We start from the raw sequence: 24,917 nt of genomic DNA on the forward strand, positions 1-24,917 counted from the left end.
AAGGGGAACATAGGTAGCCATGTGTCAGCACCACCATTAGACATTCTTCTGGGGTATGTTGTCTCTTTCAACCTTTTGGGGTTCCCCTGCTTTTTGGTGGAGGTGTTGCTATTTTGTGATGGTTCTCCTGTTAGGGTTTATCCTTGTTTATTGTGGCAGAGTTAGCTTGGACAGGAAAGTGCAGGATTGCTTTTGCATGTGGAAAGATGTGACTTTTATTTGAACTCTGTCCCCTGTGGGATGTGTAAGGGTAGGATTTGTGCACTGTGTACCTTTCGTGGCTAGTTGCCACACAGGGTTTGACCAGCAGGGATGAAAAGAGCTGTAGCCCTAGAATAAAATTGCTTCTGTGTCACCTGGTGCATTTATGAGGCTGCTAGAAAATTTCTTTTCCATTTGGAGCTCTGTGTGTCTAGATTTGTCAACAGTTGCCAACAATATTGTCTCTTTTTATTGTCTAAAGCAGTAGTATGGCCAAGAAGAGTAGTGATACCAGTTCTGGAGATTTCATTGCACATTTTGATGTCGTCCTTGGAAGATCCAGCACGTGGATTTACCTGAAGGCAGAAGCTTCATCTTTCCTTTTGAAAGCAAAGTTCTGTTTCTCATGGTTGCAAATGAACTACTGATGAAAAAGGTCTCTAAAACTGGAAGGCAAACAAAAAGACCAATGCAAACTTAAGACTTTAAAGCTATTCTCATAATCTTGGAGACCTTGGTCATAATATTAAGTAGGGTTGAAATGCTGGTAGCTATTATAATTGCTGGACCAGAATCTATTTTTACAGATCAGTGGTCTTTGTATTTCAATATTTATTTGTTTTATACTAAGCAAAGGACAAAATCAATGCGGGGGGGAACTGTCTGTTTTCAAGATAAGACAACAACAGCAACATGTAAGTTGCTATGCAGTGATTTCTCTAGTATCCACATGATTAACAGCACAAGTTTTTCCTTGTAATGCATCCAACTAGATTCCTTTTCCCTTAACAGTTTTTCTGTTGCTAAACGGTTCCTCCATGGGATTTTTCAGAGGGTTTCTGAATTGCATTGCATTTGTTAGAGTTAAAAATAGAGAAACCTGAGCTGCCATTGTCTTTGGTTAAATTCAGATCTGTATCCAAAGTGCTGGTATTTTCAGACCTTAGGGATCTGCTTCATTCTGCGTAGAGCCAGACCTAATTGTGCATTATATTTAAGTTCAAAGTTTCTTTGGTCAAAAGCATATCTGTGAACTGTGATTTAGGCTTTAGTTTTAAAGTAAATGTTAAGTTAAATAATTTTTTTTTTAGAGTTAGGGACTTACTGAAAATGAATAGCGAAGGGATGTGTGGATAACTGTCTCTCTTTTGATATGCTGCCTACAGCTAAAATAAGACTAGTTACAAAGGGCCCCACCCCTGAAATAACTTAAGGCACAGTTTAGAGTTAATGTGTGCGCTCACACACAGACTACAGGAGCTAGAAACAATTCCAAAGCATGCCTGCGTGCGTGCATGCTTACGACTCTGGCTTTCCCAAGCAAAAGCGAAAACTTGTGAATAAGCTTAGAGGCTGAAGGGGTTAAATGAAATACAACTCTCCTTTTCCTGTGCAGTAAGGATTAGTAACCAAACAGAAGCTGGAGAGAAGAGCACTTAAGAGCCACTGTTTGAACCAGAACTAGGAAAGTGGGTTTTGGAGCTTGGCTGCAGAGTGGCGTAAGTGTCTCCAACTTCTGCAGTCGCCTTTCACAGGTACACGCAGAAGGTAAGAGCTGACTTTGTGTTCTGGGCTGTGTCCTGATCCCTCTACCTGGATATCTATTTTCTATTAGTCTTTTCAGCACAAGCTGCTTGTGCTGTTTAAACTATTTTTTATTTCCCACCATTTTTTTCTTTCAGTTAAAAGAGTAGAGGGGAGAGGGGAGACCAGAGTCCTTATGACTGCAAAATTTTACTTCCTAGAAGGGAGGGAAGAAGACACTCTATGTATTTGGTGAACATTAATCCCTTTCACTTGCAGTTAATTCACTGAGATTTTGTGTAATCAAAACTGCTGTTCCTGGCGTTGTGGTTGGGGGGAGCAGGGGAGTGGAAGGGGAAGGTGCCAGTTTGGTAGGATGCTGGAAAGCCCACTGGAGTCAGACATACGTGCTCTGCTAGAAAGAACGCAGAAAGCAAGACAAATGTAGCAGGGATATTGACTGGAGAAACATAATTTTTGCCGGTAGGAATAAAAGCCTGCCTAGGTGCTAAGACTCTTTTACCCCCTAACTATCACCCCTGGAGCGCTCAGCTGCTTCTGTTTGTGCGCTAGCAGGTGCTGAGGGGAGGGAGTGTCTTCTAATCAGTGTTGCATTGCTGTCAGCTGGGTGAGGCAGGATCCCTTTGGGAGGCTCTCCCCAGCCAAACCTTGTCGGAGTCACAACAGACCTGTTTGTGAAAGGGAAGGTTTGCAGGACTGGATCTCTCATCCCTGAAGAAGTCCGATGTGTGAGGCAGGCCAAGGCGGCAGCTTCAGGGACCTGTCCTGGCACAGAGATGGTAACGGGCTAGTAGCAATGTGGAAGGGCAGTAGATTTGCCTGGTGCCCTGCTGTTCCTTGTGGGTGGTCAGGTGGAGATAGAGGAGCAGTTGACTTAAAAAACTGAGTTCCAAAGCTTTGATGAAGGTACTGTTAGTTTTGCATGGAGTTCCTAGGACTAGGAGTAACTGGTGTTAGTATGGGGGCTTAGGGAGATGGTATGTTTCTTTAGGTCTGTCTGTAGAGACCCTAAAGAGGTTTTGTAAGAACCTTTGCTTATTACTTTTGAAAGCATCTTCACAAGACTTGGGAAATTGTTTTATCCCTTCTGCATTGTACTTATGAGGGCCCTTCAACAGTTTCTCTGTAAGCTGGCTTGCAACTTCTATGTTTTTCTCCTGGCTTCTTAGAGATATACCACCTTCTGTAATGCCAGAGCATTTCCCAGTCTCTGTAGACAGAGCAGCCATGAAAAATGATTCTTTCTGACGTGCAGTGTGTTGATGAGCCAGTGTGCTACACAGCCATGTGTGTGTTGGACAACCTCATTCTGGGCTCTCAGGAGTCCAACAAATGCTCTGCTGTTACAGGGAGCAAAGAGAAGTGTTTGTGACATGAAACAACGGTAGATAGGACCGTGTATGTTTGGCATGGCGCTAGCTTAAACTAATATTTGTTCATGTTAGTAAATGGAATGATTAATAAAATGCAAAAAAACTAAAACAGCAAATTTGCTGTGTCTGGAAGTTTTGCTTTTAGCATATTTTGCTGTCCAGCGCGAGATAGTTAATACTTCTTTTTCAAGCATATTCTCAGGTTCTCACACACTGTGGAGCATCCTGACACCTCAGAGGTGTTTGTTTTTAAAATATTTTGCTTCATGAGTGTAAATGCTTGATGGCTTCACAGAAATGCTGGGGTTGGGATAGTTTCTTTCTAGCATTTGCATATTCCAAATCTGTTCTCTAGTAAACAATCCACTCTGAATGTAGCATTTGAGAAAAGGTGTGTGATGAAAGATTTGAGGTGATTTTCAAGCAAGGATGTAGGTTTTTGTTTGCTGGTCTCTCTATGTATATAAATTAAAAATATTAAGTATAAAACTAAATTATCTTAATTTTAAGGGAAAGTGGCAATCATTATGCTATAGAGAAGTTAGAGAATGGATGATTTCAAATGTTGCTGTTCAATAAGTATAGTAACTTCTGATGCAGATTGTGTATCTTTGTTTTTGGGATGGGCTGTCTCTCAGATCCAGCTACTTCCAGCATGGTAAAAGAGAACACTGGTAGAGCTTATCTAATCTAGTTGCTTCAGGGTTTACTTGCCTCACAAATTAGGCACCAAGATTCAGCTGGAGTCTGTGTGAATGGCTGTGCCCTGACTTGCTGAAAGGGTTTAGGAAACAGGAAAGGAGTTATGTTGTTGCAACTGGTTTTCTTGGTAGTACTTGAGCTTGAGTTAAAAGATCAAATTTTATTCTAAAGTAACACAGATGTTCTGTTAAAATAGGGAACCTGGTGAAAAAAACCTCTGACCTTGATTGAGGCCCCGTTCTTCTGAATGCAATGTAAATAAGATCAAATACTGTTCTGTGCCTCAACAGGTAGGGCTTAGGCTACCAGAAGGCTTTCTCTTTGTTCAGAGGGGGGCTTAAAATGTTAACCATTTTATTAGTTCATGTACGTACCTTGTGACTCATCAATATGCAGCAAAAAGCTTTTTTATAAGAGGATGAGAGCTGGTGTTTTGTATAAGAACAGAACCTAGAATACATAGGATGCAATTACAATAGTCCTCATGATTTGTGTTATAGGCTCATCATTAGCTGAGTGAAGGGGTAAGTGTTCTCCTAGTGGCACATTGGTGCTCAGTGAACTCCAGAGGAATTAAGTTGCTTTGCTCTTAGGTCTGTAGGAAGGATTATACAAAACTGATGATAAACCCCTTAGTGCACCTAGCATAGCTACTGAGCCTAGACAGTGACAGATGATTGCTCTAATCCAGTACAGTCATTTGCAGTTATGCCCATGGTATAAGGGACTTGTCAAAAGAACTTATTTCACTGGAAATTATACTCTGCTGGATACAGTTTCACTGTCTCATTTTCTTAAGACTCTTGGATCTGAAATGTGATTTGTTGTGGTCCAGTCTTGTCTTGGGCAATGAATAGTAATGGTTACTAGATGTTTGAGAAGGGACTTTAATATAAAAGGATTTGAGTGTGTACATACTCATATGCATAGTCTATGTACAAGCCACTTGTTTATGCGTTCTCACACAGTAACAAGCTCGCCTTCTTGACATGCAGACTTGATGTATAGAAAACAAGTGCTATCCACAGATTGTTTATTTCTCTGCCTAGCCCTTAAAGCAGTAATTGGAGGCTCTGGTTTGGGCATCCGTGGGAGAAACCAGCTTCAGAGCAAAGAACCAGTTTATTTTTAGATCACACTGTTGTCATTTTGCTGTGATCACACAGTTGAGCATGTGCTTCCTTTGAGATCTCTCCAGGCACTGCAGTGCGATCGCACCCTCCTAAGATCATTTCTTATGAAGTTAATTTTTAGTGACAGATGAAAGATGCTAGGGCTGGTATCCTTAGAGACTGCAGCCCTAATTCCACTAGCACACATTCTGCCTCCTAAGTTTGTTAGTCAAAAGTTCTGTGGTTTTTTTCTTCCTTTTCATTTCTTTTAGTTCTTCTCATGTTAGTCATCTTTCCCTCGCAGAGTAATGTAAGTCAGTCCACTGACTTCTCTGGGGAAATACCTACTTCATACCACTGAAGGTATGTCTGCATCACAGTCAGTAAGGGTGATTCCTTAGGGAAGAGATGTACCCATACAAGTGTAGCATGCTTGGCATGTTTACAGATATGTATAGTTAAAACTGAGTTCACTTAAAAAAAAAAAGTATCTTAGGTTCCAGAAACAATGTAGAGGCAGCAGCAGTCAAAACCCACATGAGGTTCAGGGTAAATATTCTCATGTTTTCCTGTCTATGTTATTAGTCCCCGAGCAAATTTGTTTAAAGGTGACACAGGTGTTCCTTATGTATACTACAAGCATACTGTTGAATGTAGGGCTAACATCTTCTCAGTGAACAGAGATGTAGATCTTGCAAAGAGAGGCAGAAAACAATTTGCATTGGTTTAAAGTTTCCTTTTGAGATAATGCTTGTTTGTTTTTTTAACCCCTTGCACAGTGCAGAAGATTGCCATATTTATATTTAGGATGGACTGAAGTTAAAATCAGAAGTAATTTTCCAGTGTTGAAATCCTTTATTTTCCTAAAGAATTCTCCAAAATTTGAATTGGAAGGGATTAGTCTTAGCTGGCTAACATGTTTGTAAACAGCAGCAGTGCTCAGTGTCATGTAATATTTCAGATCAGGCTAAGTAACTCATATAAGTGGAGCTTGAGCTGTGACAAGACAGTAGTAAATGTAAAAGGTTGTTAGCCATTCCTCTTCAGTTACCTCTTCAATTATGTTAGTGTTTGGTATGTTATATCCTGCTCATGTATTTTCCATAGGCAGTGTGTGGCTTCTCGTTGCAATTTTAACTGTCTAAATTAGTCTGTGTGCACTTGTCGTTATCCCTACATGCTCCCAGCTTTAATTAACAGCTAAGCACAGTGAGACTACCAAAATAGAAGGCAGAATCCTATCTTTACTCCTTATAATGAATCTCTAGCAGCAAACCTAGTAGTGGAAGACTAGTTGCAGAAAACTGAATCTCAGCTGATATTAATAGGTAGACAGAAAATTGTCCTCATAAAATACTGTACTAGCTGACATAGTGGCCACATTTACTTGGAAGATGCTGCTTCACTGACCTAAACCTTAGATACTTCATTGTGGATTTTGGAGAGTGGGAAAGAAGCAGGTCTGCCTCTTCCCCACCCCCTGATAGGGTATGGTGCGAGGCCTTACTAGAACTTCTGTGTGTTACACAGTCTGATCTTGCTCTTGCACCTGATGATTTTTCAGCTACGGTTTTGTGAGAGTTTGGTTTTCAGATTAAAACTGTACGACAGAAGCTGCTATAGCTTCCCCAGTTGTTGCTGAACTTGGCATTGCTGTAGAAGTCCTCTGTAAAAACACTGTCAGTCTGAGTCAGCCACATTAAGTGATGGCCCAGTGTGGATTTATGTGCCTGTTACAAATCAGGCTGAAGGCTGAGATGAAAGCCTATTGATACAGCAGTCTAGAAGATGCTTGTGTTACCAGTACTCAGTTCTCCAGCCAGCTGGTGCTCTGCTGCTGTGCTCATTAGTAAGTTTTTGTAACTTTTGTTTTTCATTTAACAAGGTGAATTTTAAAGTTATTGTAGCTGAAAGTTTGTCTTTCATAATATGCATAATAAGGCTGAAAGTGCATCTTAGCAGGGTTACTTTCTTGATGAGGATTTGTCAATGCCTAGCTTGTATTTAGAGTGAATTAATAAATCTCGATACTAATGGTAAAGATATCTCTGTAAAACTTCTACTCTGACAACTTGTGTCTTGTCTTTCTTTTTTCTCTCTCCTTTCCCACTAAGCCCTTTCAACCAGTCTTGTATATAAACACATGTTTATATAAAGCAATGGATAAGTGTTTATATAAACAGCTCTTTATGAATGTGGCTCATTCCATGGTCAAGGCAAAGGAAATTCAGTATCCTCCCACTTTAACAGGCACATGTACATTAATTGGCTTATCTGCCCTAGCCCAAAGGACGTCAGGCTCAGGATTTCCTTTGGAAAAATGTCAAACAAAAGCTGGTTTACTATAGTCGGGGAAGAAAACAGGCATATTAAGAACTATCTTGAATGTGATATCCTCTGCCTAAAGGGATGATTGGTTTCCTGGTTCCTCTGGGCTGCGTGATGTGGTCCTTATGCTCTCCCAACTCAGTTCCCAGCCTAAGTAAAATGAGGTTTTTCCCTACCCTTGATCCCTGCTCCATGGAGCCCCTTTTTATTCCCTGCCTTCATCTCATCTTTTTGCTGTATGTATATATTTTCCCTTTCTAACTCTTCCACCAAAAACTTACAAGGTGCTTCTCAGTAGACAAGGCAAACAGAAGCAAGCTGGAACAAAGATAAGCTGACAGCAAAGCAAAAATCATGTCTTTAGAAAATGTAATGAGTCTAAAAGCTAAAAGACTGCTCTGAGTGAATGGCTAAATAAGTTTATGCCAGTGGATAATTGGGCAACATATCATCATGCTTTCTGACTTCCCACCTCCTTCAACCAAACTTCTAAAAATATAATGACTGAGGGAGATATGGTATGTTAACAGGGGATGGAGTTGGGAGTGGAGGGAAGGGAAGGAAATTCTGAAAAGGTGCAAGTAGCGGGATCACAATGGCAACTTCTGCTTTAGTGCTGTATGTGCTAAACTTTACAGTAATCAGTTTCTATCTATATTGCAACAGGCAACTATTTATTGCCGGGGTGGCCAGCCTGTGGCTCACAAGCCATGCAGAGGCAGCTTCTTGTCAGGACTACCTCAGATGGGAATAATAGATCCACACTGGGTTTCAAATCCCCAGCTGGGAGACTAAATGAACTGTAAGGACCTGCTGAATCTATCATTGCTGGGTGGCTTTGCCGTTTACCTGCATGCCCAGCTAAATCTTGTCTGGCAATAGAAAAGTGGGAACCCTGAAGGGGTCTTTTTATCATCTGCCTATGAACCACTCCCAGCACAGTCCCTGACCCACACATATGGTATGTGTCTTTGGCCAGAGGACGACTTAGAAATGTGGTTCACAGGCAAAAGACAGCTGGTCTGTCCTATGTGCTAAACAGAGAAGACTCATGTAGCACTGGCTGTTCAATTATTTTAAAAAAGAATAGAGAAAACCCCAGACTGATAAATCTGTGAGCAATGGAACTCATGAAACCTGTTTTATTCTCCCTATGTGATCTGATTCTGTACTGTCTAAACAGCTTAAGTTCTTGTTTAGCCAAGGCTGAGTTATTCATAACATCTCTTTCAAGTTTGGATTCCTTCCTGTTGAAAAGAAAATGTCATCACCTAAATGGGTTAAAATTCTAATACATCTCTTAATCCTGGCCCAGTATCTTTTTCCCTCAAACTAAAGTTAACTTTATGCTTTCGAAACCCTGAAACTAGCCAGCTGATTCAAAGTTATTTTTACGTATATATACAGGCAATGTAGGTCTTGTTTCCCTAGGAACATGGATGTTGAGAGGTTATTTGGAAAAGAGGCCAAGTTTAAGTAAGCAATCTTGAACCTTGTTTGTGCATTGGAAGGCAAGATTTGCACGTATAAAGTAAATATAGGAGTCATTAAACCTATCCTTGATTCTGAAATGTACTCCTGGTCTTAATGAAGATTTGACTGATCTTGCTAAGCCTGCCTGGGCCTGGATAAGAGTTTGTAACTAAATAAAATATTTTTACAGCAATTCACTGCTGGGTCCACTATAGAGAAATCTCCAAGACTGCCCATCTGTCTTTTCTAGACCTTCTATTTGTTAAAGCAAAACCTTCTTTCTTGAGTGGGTTCAGTGTTAAGCCCTGAAATAAGGGTGCTTATCCCAATTTCCAATTGTACTGGAGTTGTTGTGTTCTGTCCAGAATTATGAAATTCCAGCCGTCTCCTTTGTGGCCCTCTGACCCTCCTGTCCACAGTGCCACGGAGAAGTAGGTGCTGTGGAGGCAGTTCAGAAAGGGCACCAGAACATCCTTTCAGAAGTTGCTGAAATTTCCACAAAATATGATTTGATCCATACTGTTCTGGAATGGAAGTAAGGGTCCTGAGTGGCTAAAGTCAGATTCAGGTTTGAATTTCTCTAGTGTTCGGAGGAGTTTGGGTCAATGTCTCTTAGAGAAAACAGCTTCCTAGTTCAGGTCTGGACTGACTTTTTTTGACCAAGCTTACAGATGGCTGGAACAAGTCACCACTTCAACTCTTTTATTCATCTAACCTGAGCAGTTAATGCCCGATGTGGTTGGCTAGACACTTTGAATCTCTTCTGGTGTATGGAATGGAGGTTTCAGCTGGGCACACCTTTAGTTCTGGTTGAAGATTCTGGTTGTTCCTCACTTTTTGTGAACTGATTCTCGTAATACCTCTTGCTGAGATAACTTCGTATTTTAGCACTATGGCAAGAATTCCTCCATGTGAGCTTTCCAGCAGCTGTTCCATATCTTGAGCATAAAGTCACTGTTTCCCCTCAGGCCCTGCTGCCGTTTCTGGGTGGAGGGGGGTGGAGATGCTGTTCTAGCACACAGTGGGAAAAGGGAGCTGGGGAGGGTTGAAGAGAATTGAAGAAGGGCAGGAGGCACAGGGAGCAGCAGCTGCTGTTGTTGTAAGTGAAAGCACTGCAAAACACTGTCCTTTTCATTCCTTCCCCCGCATACCCAGCCTTCAGTGAGAAGAATGGCAAACAAGCAGAATAAACATATGCTGCAGTATCCCAGGTCCTAGAAGGAGTGAAGGAGCCATTAAATCCAGAAACAGAACTTGACCTTTTTTCAAAGGTTTCAGGCAGATTCCCCAGTCCCATCTGTGTTGTTTGTGGTTCAAAATAAGGCAAAAGGGACCAGTGCTGAATACTACATCCAAGGAAGCTTTTAAAATAACAAGCTTGTTGAAGCTCGGAGAATAAGACACTAGATTTGTTTTGCAGTGGGGGATTTAATAGGATACAGAAGGCCCTGTTCTTCCTTCTGACCATCCTTCCTGGAATCTGTTGACTAGTTTAATAGGGCTGAATGGTCTAAACTTTTTAATGCTAAATTTGGGACATATGGCAGCAATTCTCATGCAAGTGCAATGGCACAAAAATGCAAGCAAGCAACAGAGCTGTAACCTCTTGCTGCTTTGATGCAGGGGATTGTCCCAAACATTGGGTGCTGTCTCTAGTTGTCTCCTCAGAGAATCTTTTTGATCTATGTGGCTAAAAACCTCCAAGATACTAACTACTTGGAGAGTGGGAGAACTGCTAGCCCTGGTGAGCTGCTTCTCTAGCCTCTTCTCCAGGAACCTCACGTGGCTTGGGCCCAGCTCCCTGTCTGCCTCTTGGCTCAGATGCCAGAAGGAGCTGAGTGGGCAGTCCATTAGCAGCAGAGCAACACTGCTGGAGCAAGGGATGTGATTTCCACAGCCATCTCTGTGAACCTGAGAGGTGCCTGGAATGGAAGATGTGAGGGAGGAAGCTGGGGAAGAGATTCCCCTTCCCCCCCCCGGGCAGTAGGAAGAGGAGCTGATCAGTCTCAAAGATTTACCTCTGTTTGACACCAACACCATTCAAGGAAAATGCTATTCTCACAGTGCCCTTTGCTAGTGGTGTGAGTACGTTATAAGCTGCTTCAGGAAAGCTTTGCTGTTTGCATGCATGGAACTTGTAGCAAAAGGGTCTCTCCTGGCTGTCTTTCCCCTCTGAAACTATTTGGCAGTTGGATAGGGTTGTGACACAGATCTAGCCTGTGTTTTGGCTCTTGGCCTCTACAGCATAGAGAGTGTACTTGACCTCTTGTGGAGGGCATCTCCAGGTTGTTTCTTCCTTGACTTGAATGGGAAGAGTAGTAGCAGCATGGGTGGGTGATAGAGGGTACATAGTCTTCCCACAGTTTCTTAAGAAAGACTAATCCAAAATTAATTAAAGTCTATTCATATAAAAAGCTCCTATAGCTTAATTTTCTTATGAATCATATGATTGGCACTCAGTGTACAGGAAGAGAAGCTTATCAGTGCTAGTTTTGCCAGTTATGTTTTCCCTGTTCATTGCTATTTTGCACACGGAATTTGGTGCAACTGGATTTTCAGCGCTTAGCAGTTTTTATATCGAAAAGGAAAAACACTGAAGAACAAACTTCTTATCCCCAGCACTGTGAATGTTGGGAGTGTCAAAATCCATGGTATATATGAACTTAGAGAGCTGTAATGAGCTGTGATTCAGTGAGGCCTAGCACTATGAGAAAAATTATTGCCCATCATAAAGTAATCTGAAATATGCAAATGCTAGATCAAGCAGATTTCATTTTGGGTATATTTTGTTTCTGATTTGATGTTCTCGGGCAACAATGATTTTATAGCAATATTATCTTTGTTAATGGTGATACACATTCTGTATTTTATTTGGATTTAACAGGCCAGGCTAAAGGAACTATATATGAAGTTTTAATATTAAAATGGATGTTGTTACAATGACTGATGAGGTAAACATTTCTTCCGTGATGCTTTTATGCACTGTGAAAGGAAGATTTCTCCATCTTTCCTTTTCCCTTCCCTTTCCTTTCCCAAGTTAGATAGAAGCTTAGACTAGATAAAACTATGCTAGGAATATCTAGTCCATCTCTTCTTTCTGGGCTTAATCAGCTGGTCATGAGAAACAGGCAGTCTCTAGTGGCTGAAGTGTCCATGGTCACAGCTGTAAACATGGGTGAGTGGTGGTTGGTGTGGGCTTGGTTGCTGCAACTCAAAAGAGGATGGATAAAGTAGCAACAGGCAATGCACCAATGAAGTATTGTGGTCCAAAATGTGCATAATGCCCTGATTTTAAGGAACTGTTTTATGCTGCCATACCAGTCTGTGTGGCCTGATCTCCTTTCTAGCTCTGTAAAAGGGATATTACTACTGATGGTTGAATCTAGCTATAGCTGTCCATGATGAACTGTAGGATTTTAAACAAGCAAGATCACACAAAGACAGACATGAAGCTTCACCAAGCCACAGAGGATGAATATAGGGTACAGAAATGTTAACAGTGGAATTTCGTACCTTGGGTTGGTTGAAGTCATTGTAATCTTCAAGTATTTTATCATGTGCATATGTAAAGGAGAGGGAGGGCAGACATGCCACAGCATGCATCTTCCACTGTGCCCAGGGATGGTGTTCTCATAATACCAGAGGAAAGTTCAGGGAAACATTTGCACTCAGTAATTACATTCTGGCTTTCTGTGCAGGGTAATTTCAGTCTTTGCAATTGCCTTCATCTACCCAGGGAGTGTAGTGATAAAACTTCTTTTTCTTTCACCTTGATTTTTAGTTTCACCTCCATTTTTACTGTATGGTATCTTAGCTTTTCCGCCATACAAACAGCAAAGAAGCAAGCAATTCTGATCAATAATCTTTATGTTCCCACAGGCAGGGATGAAGAACTTGTTCCTTCTGCTCATGCTAGCAATGATGCCACCTTCTGCATTTTCAGTAAGTAAAAGTTCTTCTGAACACCATTACGAGAAATGAAAGATACTTCTCTTAAGGACTGTCAATATCTGTAACTCAAGTATTTTGTAGAAAGTATTCCTGAAAGAGCTAATGGGTCCGAGTCATCAGGCCTACTGTGGTACATGTTATGAAGAGTCTAATATGGCAATTAAATAACAAAATTCTGGTAGTGCCTTTGGCTTTAGGGGTGTTATCTGCAAAGCAGTAATTGCTGTCTTCCGCTTCAAAGCTACAGAGAGTTGTCACTTGAAGTAAAAAGGATTAATCTTTGGTTAGCTGGTTTTTCTCTTTTCTTTGGTCTTAGTGGTCTAAGCCATGTGGTTTAGCTTTACTGGGGGAGGTAATCTTTATTTTAAGCCAATTTGATATTGTCAGAAAAAGAAAACAGCTATTAGGAACGGGGATTCCTCTCCCTTTCTGAAAGAGAAGTAGGATCTTACTAAAGTAAATGCAGCTTGAGAACAGTTTCTCTGAGTTTAACTTCAATTATATTAATGAGTTGGACATCTGAGGTAAAAGGTGACCTGCTGAGTAGAGTGGAAGTGTTAGCAAAGGAAGATGTGATGTGTGTGTTTGTTGTAAACAAACGGGGGGTGGGGGGGTGGTAATTATCACCTGGAGTAAGTTTTTTGTGGGAGTAGTGAGGAATTATAAATATGCCATTAAAATTAATGAGTCCATAACTTATAATCTCTAGTATGCTTATGAACTTCTGTTCCCAGGTTCAGTATTTGCAAATGCTTTCTAGGCCTTCTTTGAAGATCAGGGGTGAGAGGTCAGAAATCAAGCAGAATTTGTTAGTCGTCATAGATTTTCTATCTTACAGGTGGAAATATCCTTAAATGAGATCTTGCTATCTCACATCTAATAGAAGATGTTGCTGTATGTTCAAAGAACCAGAAACAGAATATACTATATTCAGTTCATCTGGTCACCTGCCTATCTCCAACCTGGTGATTTTTTGGAAGGGAAATGACTGAAACCCTGCAACTGTGAAGGCTGACATTTTTCTGTAGCATTAGACTCTGTCCCCTGTGTGCAATCAGTAGCTCCTCTTGAAGCCATGCTGAATGAAGGGAGAAGGTTTTGCTTGGCCACCACTTAATTTCAGTTTCCCTGACGTGCTGGATCTGTCCAAGCCATGAGGAAGCAGGAAGATCCAGCAGCACTGAGGCGCTCTGCTGTGGTAATTCTCCATTTTTTTTCTGAGAGGGAAGAGAGAAATAGTGTTGGTTTCATATGGGCCATTCCTTACCAGATGCCAATGCAAGTAGGCTGAACCATAGCAATAGACAACTTGTGAGAGCTGGAGCTGACAGGACTGATTGTAGTGGTGGTAACTCAAGTCTGTGCTAGATCAGGCTATGCACCAAGAGAGTAGCGGAGCTGCCTGAACTCCTGTAAGTGGGACAGCTTTGGAAAAGCAGTGCCTGCATGCCTATGTTTCACTGTGCAGAAGAAGAGTGGTAGCCCTGCTGCTATAAATGCAAATTTTGTATTTGCATGGTGGAAGAAAGAAAGGGAAGGAGAGGGTGAGGCTGAAAACTGAGGCAGGGAATACTGCATGGTGGGAAAGTAAGTTGGAGAACTGCTTGCTGCTCTACACTGTTTTCCACTCCTTTAGGGCTTCACCTGAGATGGCAGGCTAATTGGAAAAAAAACTTTAATCCATGTCACATAGCATTGAAAAGGTCCCTTCCCTGTGCTGTTCTTTTGTAATTCCCAGTGGCAGAGATGTAAGAGATTGTCAGGTGACATGGTGCATTTCCCCACACTGAAAGAAAAACATTCCTTTAATGTATAGTAGCATATCTCTAAGAAACTGAGGCTCTGTCTCTTTAACTGTGCTAAGTATTAGATCCAGAGCAGCCTTGCAGCTGAGACAGTAGCAATTTTTTCGATTTTGGTATCAAATGAACTGCCAGTATAGCAGCACATGGGTAGAAAGGTGGGTCATCTCCAGCTATACAGTGAATAGCGTATGCCTCAGGAAGAAGAGGGAGGTGGTGGGAGAACTAAAAACAGCAGAAAAGGCACAGGCTAGCATGTGTGGGTTTTATTCCAGAATGAACTGCTTACCTCACTGTTTGCATCGGGGGACGCAATGGATCTAAGATTGCTTCTTGGACACCTTTTGTCCCAGAAGCAGGAAGGCATGAACTTGTAAACACAGAGTGCTAATGGGAGTACAGCTATAAACATGTGAACTGCAGGCTTACACAAGGATAAAGAAGATGGGTCTACAGGGATTCATGTCTGCTTGTGATTAAAGGGTGTAGATTGATGCCTGCTGTTTTTCATCTCTTCATCTACTTTTGGAGTGGAGTAGCTGAACTTGTTTTTACTTCACTGATTGTTAGGCTAGGGAAAGCAGCAAGCAGAATAAGGGCAGAAATGTTAACAGGGCTGAGACTTTAAGAGCAGCTGAGGCTATTGCCTACATCTTCTCTCTGCTACCAGTCTGGAGTGGCTGGTTTATCTGCCAGACGTGGCAGGCGGTATTAAGGAATAAGAGAGGGATTCCTGCTCGTCAAAGCCTCTGGCTGCTGAGAATTTCCTGCTCCGTGCTCAGTCCTTGGTGGGACCTACTAGACACTTCTTCACTTCTTTCCTGCTAGAATATGGAGAGGGTCTTGCTATACAGCACCTGCGGTGTCTGTCCCTTTCACCCAGCTTTGAAGGATCTGGAAAAGGAGGTCACCCATTACTTGTAGCTCCTTTATTGTTTGCACTGTGGTAGTATTAGAAGCTACAGCTGTATGGTCAGGAGGAGTTGTGTTTAAGGGCTATACAAACAGGAAAAAAAGATGCCTCTCCATCTTATACCCTAGCTGTTAATGCAGAACTGAGACAGAAGAGTCTAGTGCAATTTCAGACCACCTTGTCATTGTTTTTAGGAAGGTTGTGAACAGTGGCAATAACGGAAAATGCCAGTTTTGTGTTTTTGTCGTGATTCTTCCTGTGTTTTCAGAGAAGGATGAGGTGATGTAAAAGTAAAACTGCCTGAGCCCTGTCCATTAGTGCTACTGCTGATAGAACGGTGCTTCTGGTGCTTTAGAGTAAATAAATTCTGAAGATTTTGTATGTGGCTAACTGTTCTATTACTGTTGCGTGCATGTATTTGGCATGATTGTGCGTGTGTGTGTGTGTTGCATTTGCTTTGTGGTTGCTTTATGTTTAGTAAACATGACATTCATCAGATTTCTCTCTGCCTCAATTTCTTTCTACAAGTGTGATTTCATGTTGGCAAATTTCTGCATCTGGAACTCCTTCTTTCCAGATTGGAAATGTCTTATCTGCCCATACCATGAGATTATTTCAAGGAAAAGATGCTCGTCAAGAGAAGAGTTTTATTTAATCTTTTATGATCTGTAGGCATTAGCTGATAGTTAGATCATGTCCAATACTTATATTTGCTCCTAGATTGTACTGCATGTGTGCTTAAAGTGAAGGCTGGTCTGAGGCTTGGCTGAAAATCATATTCAAATACGTTTCATCTGGACAGTATTGCTTTCTATGGGTCTGCATTGCTAGGTTAAAATGCTGTTTTTAATTTCTTCTAAAGAAATGAACATTGTTATTGTTCAAACACTGTTAATCTATTGACTAAACTGCTAAACCCCTTAACCAGATCTGACTGAAAGGGCAGAAGGTGCTGAAGGACTTCAAAGTTAAGGTCATACAGAAACAGTGAAAATTATTGTGAGGAGGGAGAAAAAGGAGATTTTATTAATGTTCCTACTGAGGGGAAGGTAGAAAAAGTGCACAAGAATAATTGTACTGGGTAGGACCAGTTCATTTTGCCCTACATCCTATCTCCAGCTATGTCACAAACACATGTTCAGAAAAAAACTATAAAAAAATTGGTAAGTAAGTACAATTTCTTCCAATATACTTCCAGTCTCCAGTCATTTGTAGTTTATGAACCCTTTGAGCTGGAGACCTCTCTATTTCTCTTTCCTAAATTTGGTGTCCTTGAAGCCATGTAGACTTCTGGCATCACAACATTTCTGTCATAACACCAAGATCCTGCTCTTGAGTGGTAAAGATCAGCTTATATGTAATAATTTTATTTTTTAGGATAGGATTTGTGTTTTTCCCTGTGTTACTAGATGTTTCCCAAGTTACCTACATGAAATCTTAACTGTCATTTTAGTGACAAGTCACTTATAGTATAGTGTCCTTCCATAGTTCTTTGCAGCCTGTGTCTGGTTCTCTATTGTCCTTTATTACCCTGAATTACCCTTATCAGCTGCCTTCATTACTTCTGTGTTTTTGGTGTAACTTATAGATGTGTTGAGCAGTTCAGTTTCCTTACGGAATTCTGCTACTAATGTTAGTTTTTGCAGTGGATGGAGATTTTACTCCTACCTTTGTTTTTGTCTTTGGGCCACCTGCTCATCATCCATGCAAGGACTTTCCTTCTGGCTGCTTAGCTTCCTTCAAAGCTTTAGGTGAAGGATTTTGCTGAAAGCTTTTTGGAAATCTGAGTGTATCTGACAGGTTACTCTTGTTGACATGTTTGTGGATCTCTCAAAGAACTGCAATAGTCTTAGAAGGATTTGTCTTTTTAAAAAACATAAAATCATAGAGTAGTTTGAGTTGGAAGGGACCTTAAAGATCATCTAGATCCAACCCCCCTGCCATGGGCAGGGACACCTTCCACTAGACCAGGTTGCTCAAAGCCCCATCCAGCCTGGTCTTGAACACTTCCAGGGAGGGGGCATCCACAACCTCTCTGGGCAACCTGTTCCTGCCTCACCACTCTCACAGTAAAGAATTTCATCCTCATATCTAATCTAAATCTACCCTCTTTCAGTTTAAAGCCATTACCTCTTGTCCTATCACTAAATGCCCTTGTAAAAAGTCCCTCTCCAGCTTTCTTGTAGGCCCCCTTTAGGTATTGAAAGGCTGCTATAAGGTCTTCCTGGAGCCTTATCTTCTCTAGGCTGAACACCCCCAACTCTCTCAGCCTTTCTTCATAGGAGGGGTGCTCCAGCCCTCTGAACATCTTCATGGCTCTCCTCTGGACTCGCTCCAAAAGGTCCATGTCCTTCTTATGTTGAGAGCCCACAGCTGAACACAGTATTCCAGGTGGGGTCTCATGAGAGCAGAGTAGAGAGGCAGAATCACCTCCCTTGACCTGCTGGTCACACTTCTTTTGATGCAGCCCAGGATACAGTTGGCTTTCTGGACTGCAAATGCACATTACCAGGTGATGTTGAGCTTCTCATCAACCAACACCCCCAAGTCCTTCTTAGGACTGCTTTCAATCAACTCATCGCCCAGCCTGTATTTGTGCTTGGGATTGCCCCAACCCACGTGCAGGACGTTGCACTTGGCCTTGTTGAACTTCATGAGACTTGCACAGGCCCACCTCTCAAGGTCCTTCTGGATGGCATCCCTTCCCTCCAGGTGGTTGACTACACTACACAGCTTGGTGTTGTCGTCAGACTTGCTGAGGGTGCACTCAGTCCCGCTGTCCATGTTGCCAACTTCCTTTTTGTGTTTGAGTTTGTCCAGGAGCTCCTTGTTCATCCATGCAGGCCTCCTGGCATTTTTGCCTGACTTCCTCTTTGTTGGGATGCATCGCTCCTGAGCTTGGAGGAGGTGATCCTTGAATATTGACCAGCTTCCTTGGGCCCCTCTTCCCTCCAGTATCCCATGGTGCTTCACCAAGCAGATCCCTGAAGAGGCCCAGGTCTGCTCTCCTGAAGTCTGGGCTATGAGCTTGCTGTGCGCCCTCCTCGCTGCCCTATAGATCTTGAACTCCAGCATTTCATGGTCACTGCAGCCAAGGCTGCCCTTGAGCTTCACGTTCCCCACCAACCCCTCCTTGTTGGTGAGAACGAGGTCCGGCATAGCACCTCTTCCATTCTTCTGTGTGGTTGGCCCCCCTCCCTTCTGTGTGTGCCGGTGGGGGAGGGTTTGGCTCTTTGGCTGTGGGCTGTGGGTCTGCTGCAGACCGCGCTCGGAACCAGCCATCCAACTCCTCCTCAGCCTCCCTGATGCTACGCAGCCTCCTCGCCGACTCCTGCAGCTCAGCCGCCTGCGGCAGGAGGTCCTCCACCTGGGCACAGGGTTTGCCGGCAGCCCTGCTGCCTGTCCCTGCCCCAGGAGAAAGGTCCCGGCCCTTCCCGGCAGTCGGAGGTCTGCGCTGCAGCCTCTCCCTCCCGCAGCTCCGTCTGGGTGGAGGCATCGGCCGCCGCTGGGGTAGGTGGTGCGGACCCCCAGCCGCGGCTGCAGCCTTTGCTCTCGGGCGAGTGCCCGCCATTCTGCCTTGAGGGTCAGGTAGAATGAGTGCCCTTGGCCTGCGCAGATGGCCACAGAACGGTGCCCGGTTGCTGGGTTATGAGGACTTCAAGGCTCTCCACTTGGCTGGTGGAATGTCCCTCCGACGACGAGGTGCCCTCCCTGCGCCAACTGCCGTGCCAGGCCCTGTTTGCCCGCTCTGGTCCCAGCGCTCCTGTGGGCTGCCCTTGGCGGGGCTGGGGGGCGGCCGCCATTACTCCTGGCCCTGCGCGCGCCTCGTCAGCTGCTCTCCCTCCAGAGAGCTGCCGGCTCCTGGCGGGTCCCCGCGCTCCCCTGGGGGTTTTCCTGGCTCGGGAGACCCCCCTGTATGCCATGATCCCCCCCTCTGCTGCAGAACATGCTGGCACCGGAGCTGATCCTTCAGTGAGTGACTTGTGGCCTTTTTCCCAGATGTACTGTATGTATGCAGGTGCCTGCTAATTCTGTTTTTTGTTATCATATCTAGTAATTTATCAGTAGATGTCAGTTTTACATTATGTGGGTGTACAGTTCCTCGGGTTCCCCTGGGATCCTTTTGTAAAGTGGTGTGGTCAGATTTTCCGCTTTCCAATAATCAGATGCCAAAGGGGTTTTCTCTGAGAGGGTTGTCTGCTAGTATGTAACAGTTTATCCATTTCAACCTTGAGTTCCTGTTAGGCCCCTTGGATAAACAACTTCTGGTGACTTCATACTGTGTGTTTAGTCCACTTTTCCATATAAGCTTGGGGTCATAAAGTTTTCTTACAATCCCCCTCTTTGTGGAGTTTTCTGAATGTCCCCAGTTCCTTCCACAAGGATTCCAAGAATTAATTTGACTACTCTGCAATGGCCGTATCTTTTTAGAGAGCTCTTTTTATACCCTAGTCAGCTCCAGGCCACCCAGAGTTTCTGGAAGGCTTTCCATTTCTGAAAAGTAACTATTATCTGCTCTGCCTGCTAGCCAGCAAGCCAGCACAGTCCCGTGGAGCAGTACGTGCCCGGTTCTGCGGTGGGTGAGGCATGCGTCGTGTCCTGCCCAGATGACAGGAGAGCTGGGGATGTGGAAGGAGCCAGGTGTATGGTGGGACAGCCCATAAAGAGGTAGAAGGGTGAGGGGTGTTGGGGAGGTGAACACAGGGAACATGGAAAAGTGTTGGGAACAATGAGGGAGCGGGTTAAAGGATGTAGGGAGAACCTGAAGTGTTTTGAGTAGATGAAGGTGTAGGGGAACTGATGGATTTTAGTGGATTTGTTAGAGGGCATACGCTAACAAGCCATGGCTAGGGTGGTACAGGGGGATAAAAGGAGATATACACAGTAAGTGTCAACCACAAGCCATTAAAACTAATGAAGCCTTGGATTTTTTTCTCCTCTTTGTGAAGCAGTTTGTCTTAATAAGATACTCTCGTGTACCATTTTGTATTTTGCTTCCTGCTGTCACCATCTTGTTCACTTTCATTCTTGTTTTTCTAGTTTTGCTCAAATGCAAGTCTTTGATTGCTTATTCATTATTCATAAAAATGGTACTTGGCATTCTTCACCTTCAAAGCTCTTCGCAAGCCTGCTGTGTCTGAGCCAAGATCAATGGTTGAGAAAGAATTATAAAAAAATGCTTTGCTGATGTGGTTCTGATTAATTCACTTATTTTTTTGTTGCGTTTTTGGCTAATAGCATAGCCGGTCACAGATGGATTTATCTTGAAAATGCATCTATTGGAATAGTAGCATGTATCTACATTATAAACACGTGATATACACTGTATGTTTTCAGCTCCCTTTCAATTAAGTGCGAGTGTTGAATGCCACGTGTCTTGCAGGGCTTAGCTATATGGAAACATTATGGGTGGCCATCATTGTAGTCCTGGGTAGGTATTCTGGATATAGAAAGGAGAAGGAAATGGTTCACATCCTGAAAGCACATGGTCTAAGGATACACTCCATGTGGGTTGTTTTGTCAGGACCCTGAGGGCACTACTAGGCTTTACTCTCCCTGACCGGGCTCCCCGGGGCTGTCAGCTCCTGCCCCAGTGATGCTGCAGCGAGGCTCCGCACAGCCCTGCCCATCCCAGCCATGGGCCCTGACAAGCCAGGCCCACCTGCAGTCCCAAGTCCCAGCCTGGCTTCAGCTGGAGATTCCCAGTTCCCAGGGCTGAGGCTATGCCCTGGCTTGTGCTGCTCCCTGGCTTGCCTTGCCACCCTGGGAGAGCCCTCTGCTACTGGCCCCCAGCCCACAGGGAGCAGCCAGCCCTCGGGGCACCTTGATGTTTTTTTCTTTTTTTTCTCCCCTTATTAACTTTTCTCTAAGCAATTATTATTCAAACTTAGCAAAGCTGCATTTTTCACAGGAGACTTCTTACTTGCCAAGACTTTGGCAATGAAACCATTATGGAATAAATGACCGTGGTGATAACTTTCTTTTGTGAAGTGTTTGGTTTTCACCCTTCTTTCATACATGTTTCATCAACTGGGCTACAGTTCAGGGGTGTGTCAAAATAAACATTAACCTTATTTCAGAAACTATAAGCCCCAGAAAGTAGATATTTATCAAATAAGAGGATGTAGTGTTATTTCAGAAACACTAAGAAAGGTTAAAGAGAGACAGTCTGATTTTGACTAGTTTTAAGACATGGAAACACTGCATAAAGTAACAGTAATACCACATTACTCATTTTATCATTGACAGGAATATCTGTTTTCAGTGGGTGACAATTGTACAGGGCCTTGTAGTCAACTTCCAATGTCAAGGATTTCCCACCATGTTCTCAGTGTTGGCTTGGAGATTTGTATCAGATCTGAATGGACCTAGTAACTCTGTGATGCAGCTCAAGATGTCACAGTAACAACTTTTCAGTGTCCAAAAAGGTGCTTCAGTTGCAGCTCAATGGACCAAAGCTATGTGACCTGTTGCAAGCACAAGCCTTGTACAAAACCTCTCAAGCATAGCATGGATATCAGTAACCATCTGCTTTGAGCAGTGACTGTTGGAGTTGTGTAATATGATGTTTTGTGGCTTCTTGTCAGTCTGGAAAGGCAGCATGAAGGATCACAGAATAGTTCGGGTTGACTATCTCTAGGCCCTCAAAAGTGCCCAAGGAGTAAAGGAGACGCTAGGGGTAAGAACTTGGCTGGGATTTAGGTTGTTTGGACCTGTGACTGCAGACCTTCACTGCTCACTTTGGACTGTATAGAAAATTGATATTTGCTTTGATAGCTTGCTAGTGTTTGAGTTGTATTTGAGTTGCAACAAGGCACTAGGAAATTATTCTTGCTGAATCACTAGTCCACATTTGGTTATATGAACTTTGTGGATCACTGCATGCCTACAATGCATCCATCTGGGAAGCACAGTCTGCTTCCCATGCATAGTTTCCTATCCATCTCATCAGGCTGACTGAAAAGTCTTTCAAGGGCCCCTTTTAAAGTGTTCCTACATACCACTAACATCTTCTGTCTTTCTGAGTCAAGTCCCATTTATAACTCCTCTTCCAGTGTATGTTTCATATATAAAAATAAATATTATGTGGTATATATTATGCTATCTAGGACCCTTTCCTATCATTCTTTTGTCTCTGATGCATACTCTAATTGTCTTTAAAGATGAAGTCTGGAGCTCTAGTGACTCAGAGGCATAGCTTTTTTACTTGTTGGTTATATTGGATACAGTTGGCCTGATAACAGCAGATGCTGCAACTACATCAGCAATACATCTATCTAGGAACTGATGAAAGCAATGCAGTGTTCATAAAAATGAAATCACTGGCCTTCTAAACTCTCATACCACAGCAGCCTGTTTACCAATGAGCACTGAGAGCATGTGGTGCCAGGGTCACGTGCATCATCGTTATCCCCGGAAGTTATGCATTTCTGTTGTCTTAACAGGCAATAAAACTAGACAGAGCAGTTGGGCATTAACTGACTGTCCTTTCTGGAGTTTTTAGAAGTCAAGAAAGATGGTTGTATGCTTTCTCTTGCTTTTTCTGAAACATTAAAATAGATGCTTAATGTATATAAAGGAACTGCATTCTTGTATGTGTGTTCGGCTGAAGCGAGGAAGGAATGGAACCAAATGAATTGGTAACAGTGATGAAGTTTGTAGATTTTTAGTTCTGGGGTCCAGGAGGGACTGGGATTTAGTTGTCCTGGTTCACGACAGATAAAGCACATTCCAGAGTCTGAAGAGAGCAGAAAGAGGCTTTTGGAACAGAAACTAGCTGACAGCATCTAGAAACATCTTGTTATCATATTATGTAATAATAGATTTCTTATTTATTATAAATATGCAGTTCTATGTTTGCCTGTGTTACACATACATGCAGTTACTGAAGCAAAGAGGACTGTGCACAGATTTCTGAATGTGGTACCTGGGCCCCTATTAAAATGTTTCTCTAACACTATACAGGTTTGGGAGGATTCTTCTGGCTGATGCTCCCTTTGGGGTGTACATAAGTGGGGTGATACTGAGAAAATGATTGTTCCCGCACTCTGCGGATACATAAGCCTTACAACAAAGAGTCCCTGCAGATTTTACTCTCTATAGAAGGAATAAAGAAAGCTACTTCTGTAGGAAGGATATTGGAATATTTATCAGGTTGGGGGGTGTGTGTGTGTCAGGGAAAGGCTTTCTATCCTAATTGCCTTCCAGTAATCTGACTTTCAAATGCTCTTGCTTTGGATTTTTATCTATGTGTTTTCTTCTCCCTTATGCTGACTGAAAGGTCCCTTGTTTCCAGGGTGAGCTAATACTGCTCCTAAATCAGTCAATTGATATAGAGGAATAAGACTGTAGAGGAAACGGAGTGGTAGCAAGTTTCATTCTTTTGAGAGTAAGGAAGGGGGGATTACAGGGGGAGGAATTAGGTGTCTGCAAGAAAAACTTGGGAAAATAAGATGCCTTGCTGAAAACTAATACTCTGTTGATGGGATTACTCCCAGAAAGGCAAATGAGAATGCAGAAGACGAACACTGAGCTCACTATCTGGAATGGAAGAATGGGAGAAGGGTTTGGCAAGGGGTCAGGGAGATGTTGACTTGGCAGAGGGAGAAGGTATGTAGAGGTGGCTGTAACATGGGTAGTGCCATTGAGTGAGCAGGGTGAAGGCAAACAGAGTTAGTCTGAATCAGAAAACTTGTCCTGAAGGATTTTGCTTGCAGAAAGAACTGCACAAAACGTCTGTGAAGAAAATCAAATAGCATGGGCTAGGAAGAAAGTGTTTCACATTAGAGCAACATAAGTAATAGGCAGGAAGAATTTGGGGAGACTCTGCAGCTAGATAGTTGTGGGTAATTTGGTAGTAAGTGCATAAATGTGATCGGCTAATATATCTGACTTGCTCTACCAGCAGCAGGGAGTTATTCTTTAAAAGAGGGTGAAAGAGAGAAACAAGACTAACTCAGGCACATATGATCAGGCAGGGAGTATGTGTAGAAAATTACAAAACCTGTTTAAATGACAAGGGAGGATTAACCTATGCATCTTGCCTGAGTTGGATTCACTGGATAATTTATTAGGCTAGCCCCTATTTCTAGCAGAGATCTGGATGCCTTATGTAAAAGCAGTTAACTGAAGTGACAGTTATGCTCTTAAAGTGAGAAGCTTGTGCCTTCTCTGTAGGCCTTGGAAAGTGACCTGGGGTGGGTAGAAAGTGCTTGCTGAGTAGGGTTAATATCCCTGCTATGGTGAAATTCTCCATTTCTAGGATCTTCCTCCACTCCAGCGCAAAAGCCTTGTGATGGCACTTACTAGCTGGGTGATCATTAGGGAGTCACTTACAGGGGGATGCAGGAGGGACAACAGGAAGGAATGGAAACAGACCAGAAGCAGGGAAACGTAGAAGATGGGAACGTGGGGTCCTGTGTTCAAGTCAAAAGGGCCTGTGTGAAACTAGAGGATGACTTGGGATCCAGACCCAGGGGTTATATAGATTTGATGTGTGGGAGGGAATTAGACTACA

General features: G+C 43.0%; 1 protein-coding gene across 1 annotated transcript in view; it reads left to right on the top strand.

Moving 5' to 3' along the window:
• The first annotated feature begins 1,355 nt into the window (after positions 1-1,355).
• PAPLN (papilin, proteoglycan like sulfated glycoprotein) overlaps positions 1,356-24,917 on the top strand; it is a 55,681-nt gene continuing 32,119 nt past the window's right edge. The window contains exons 1-2 of the mRNA XM_069784301.1: positions 1,356-1,749; positions 12,614-12,676. Coding sequence (XP_069640402.1) covers positions 12,620-12,676 — 57 coding nt within the window. The 5' untranslated portion in view covers positions 1,356-1,749; positions 12,614-12,619. The remainder of the gene's footprint in view (positions 1,750-12,613; positions 12,677-24,917) is intronic.

The sequence above is a fragment of the Haliaeetus albicilla genome, chromosome 5 (assembly GCF_947461875.1).
Source record: "Haliaeetus albicilla chromosome 5, bHalAlb1.1, whole genome shotgun sequence".
NCBI classification, from domain to species: Eukaryota; Metazoa; Chordata; class Aves; order Accipitriformes; family Accipitridae; genus Haliaeetus; species Haliaeetus albicilla.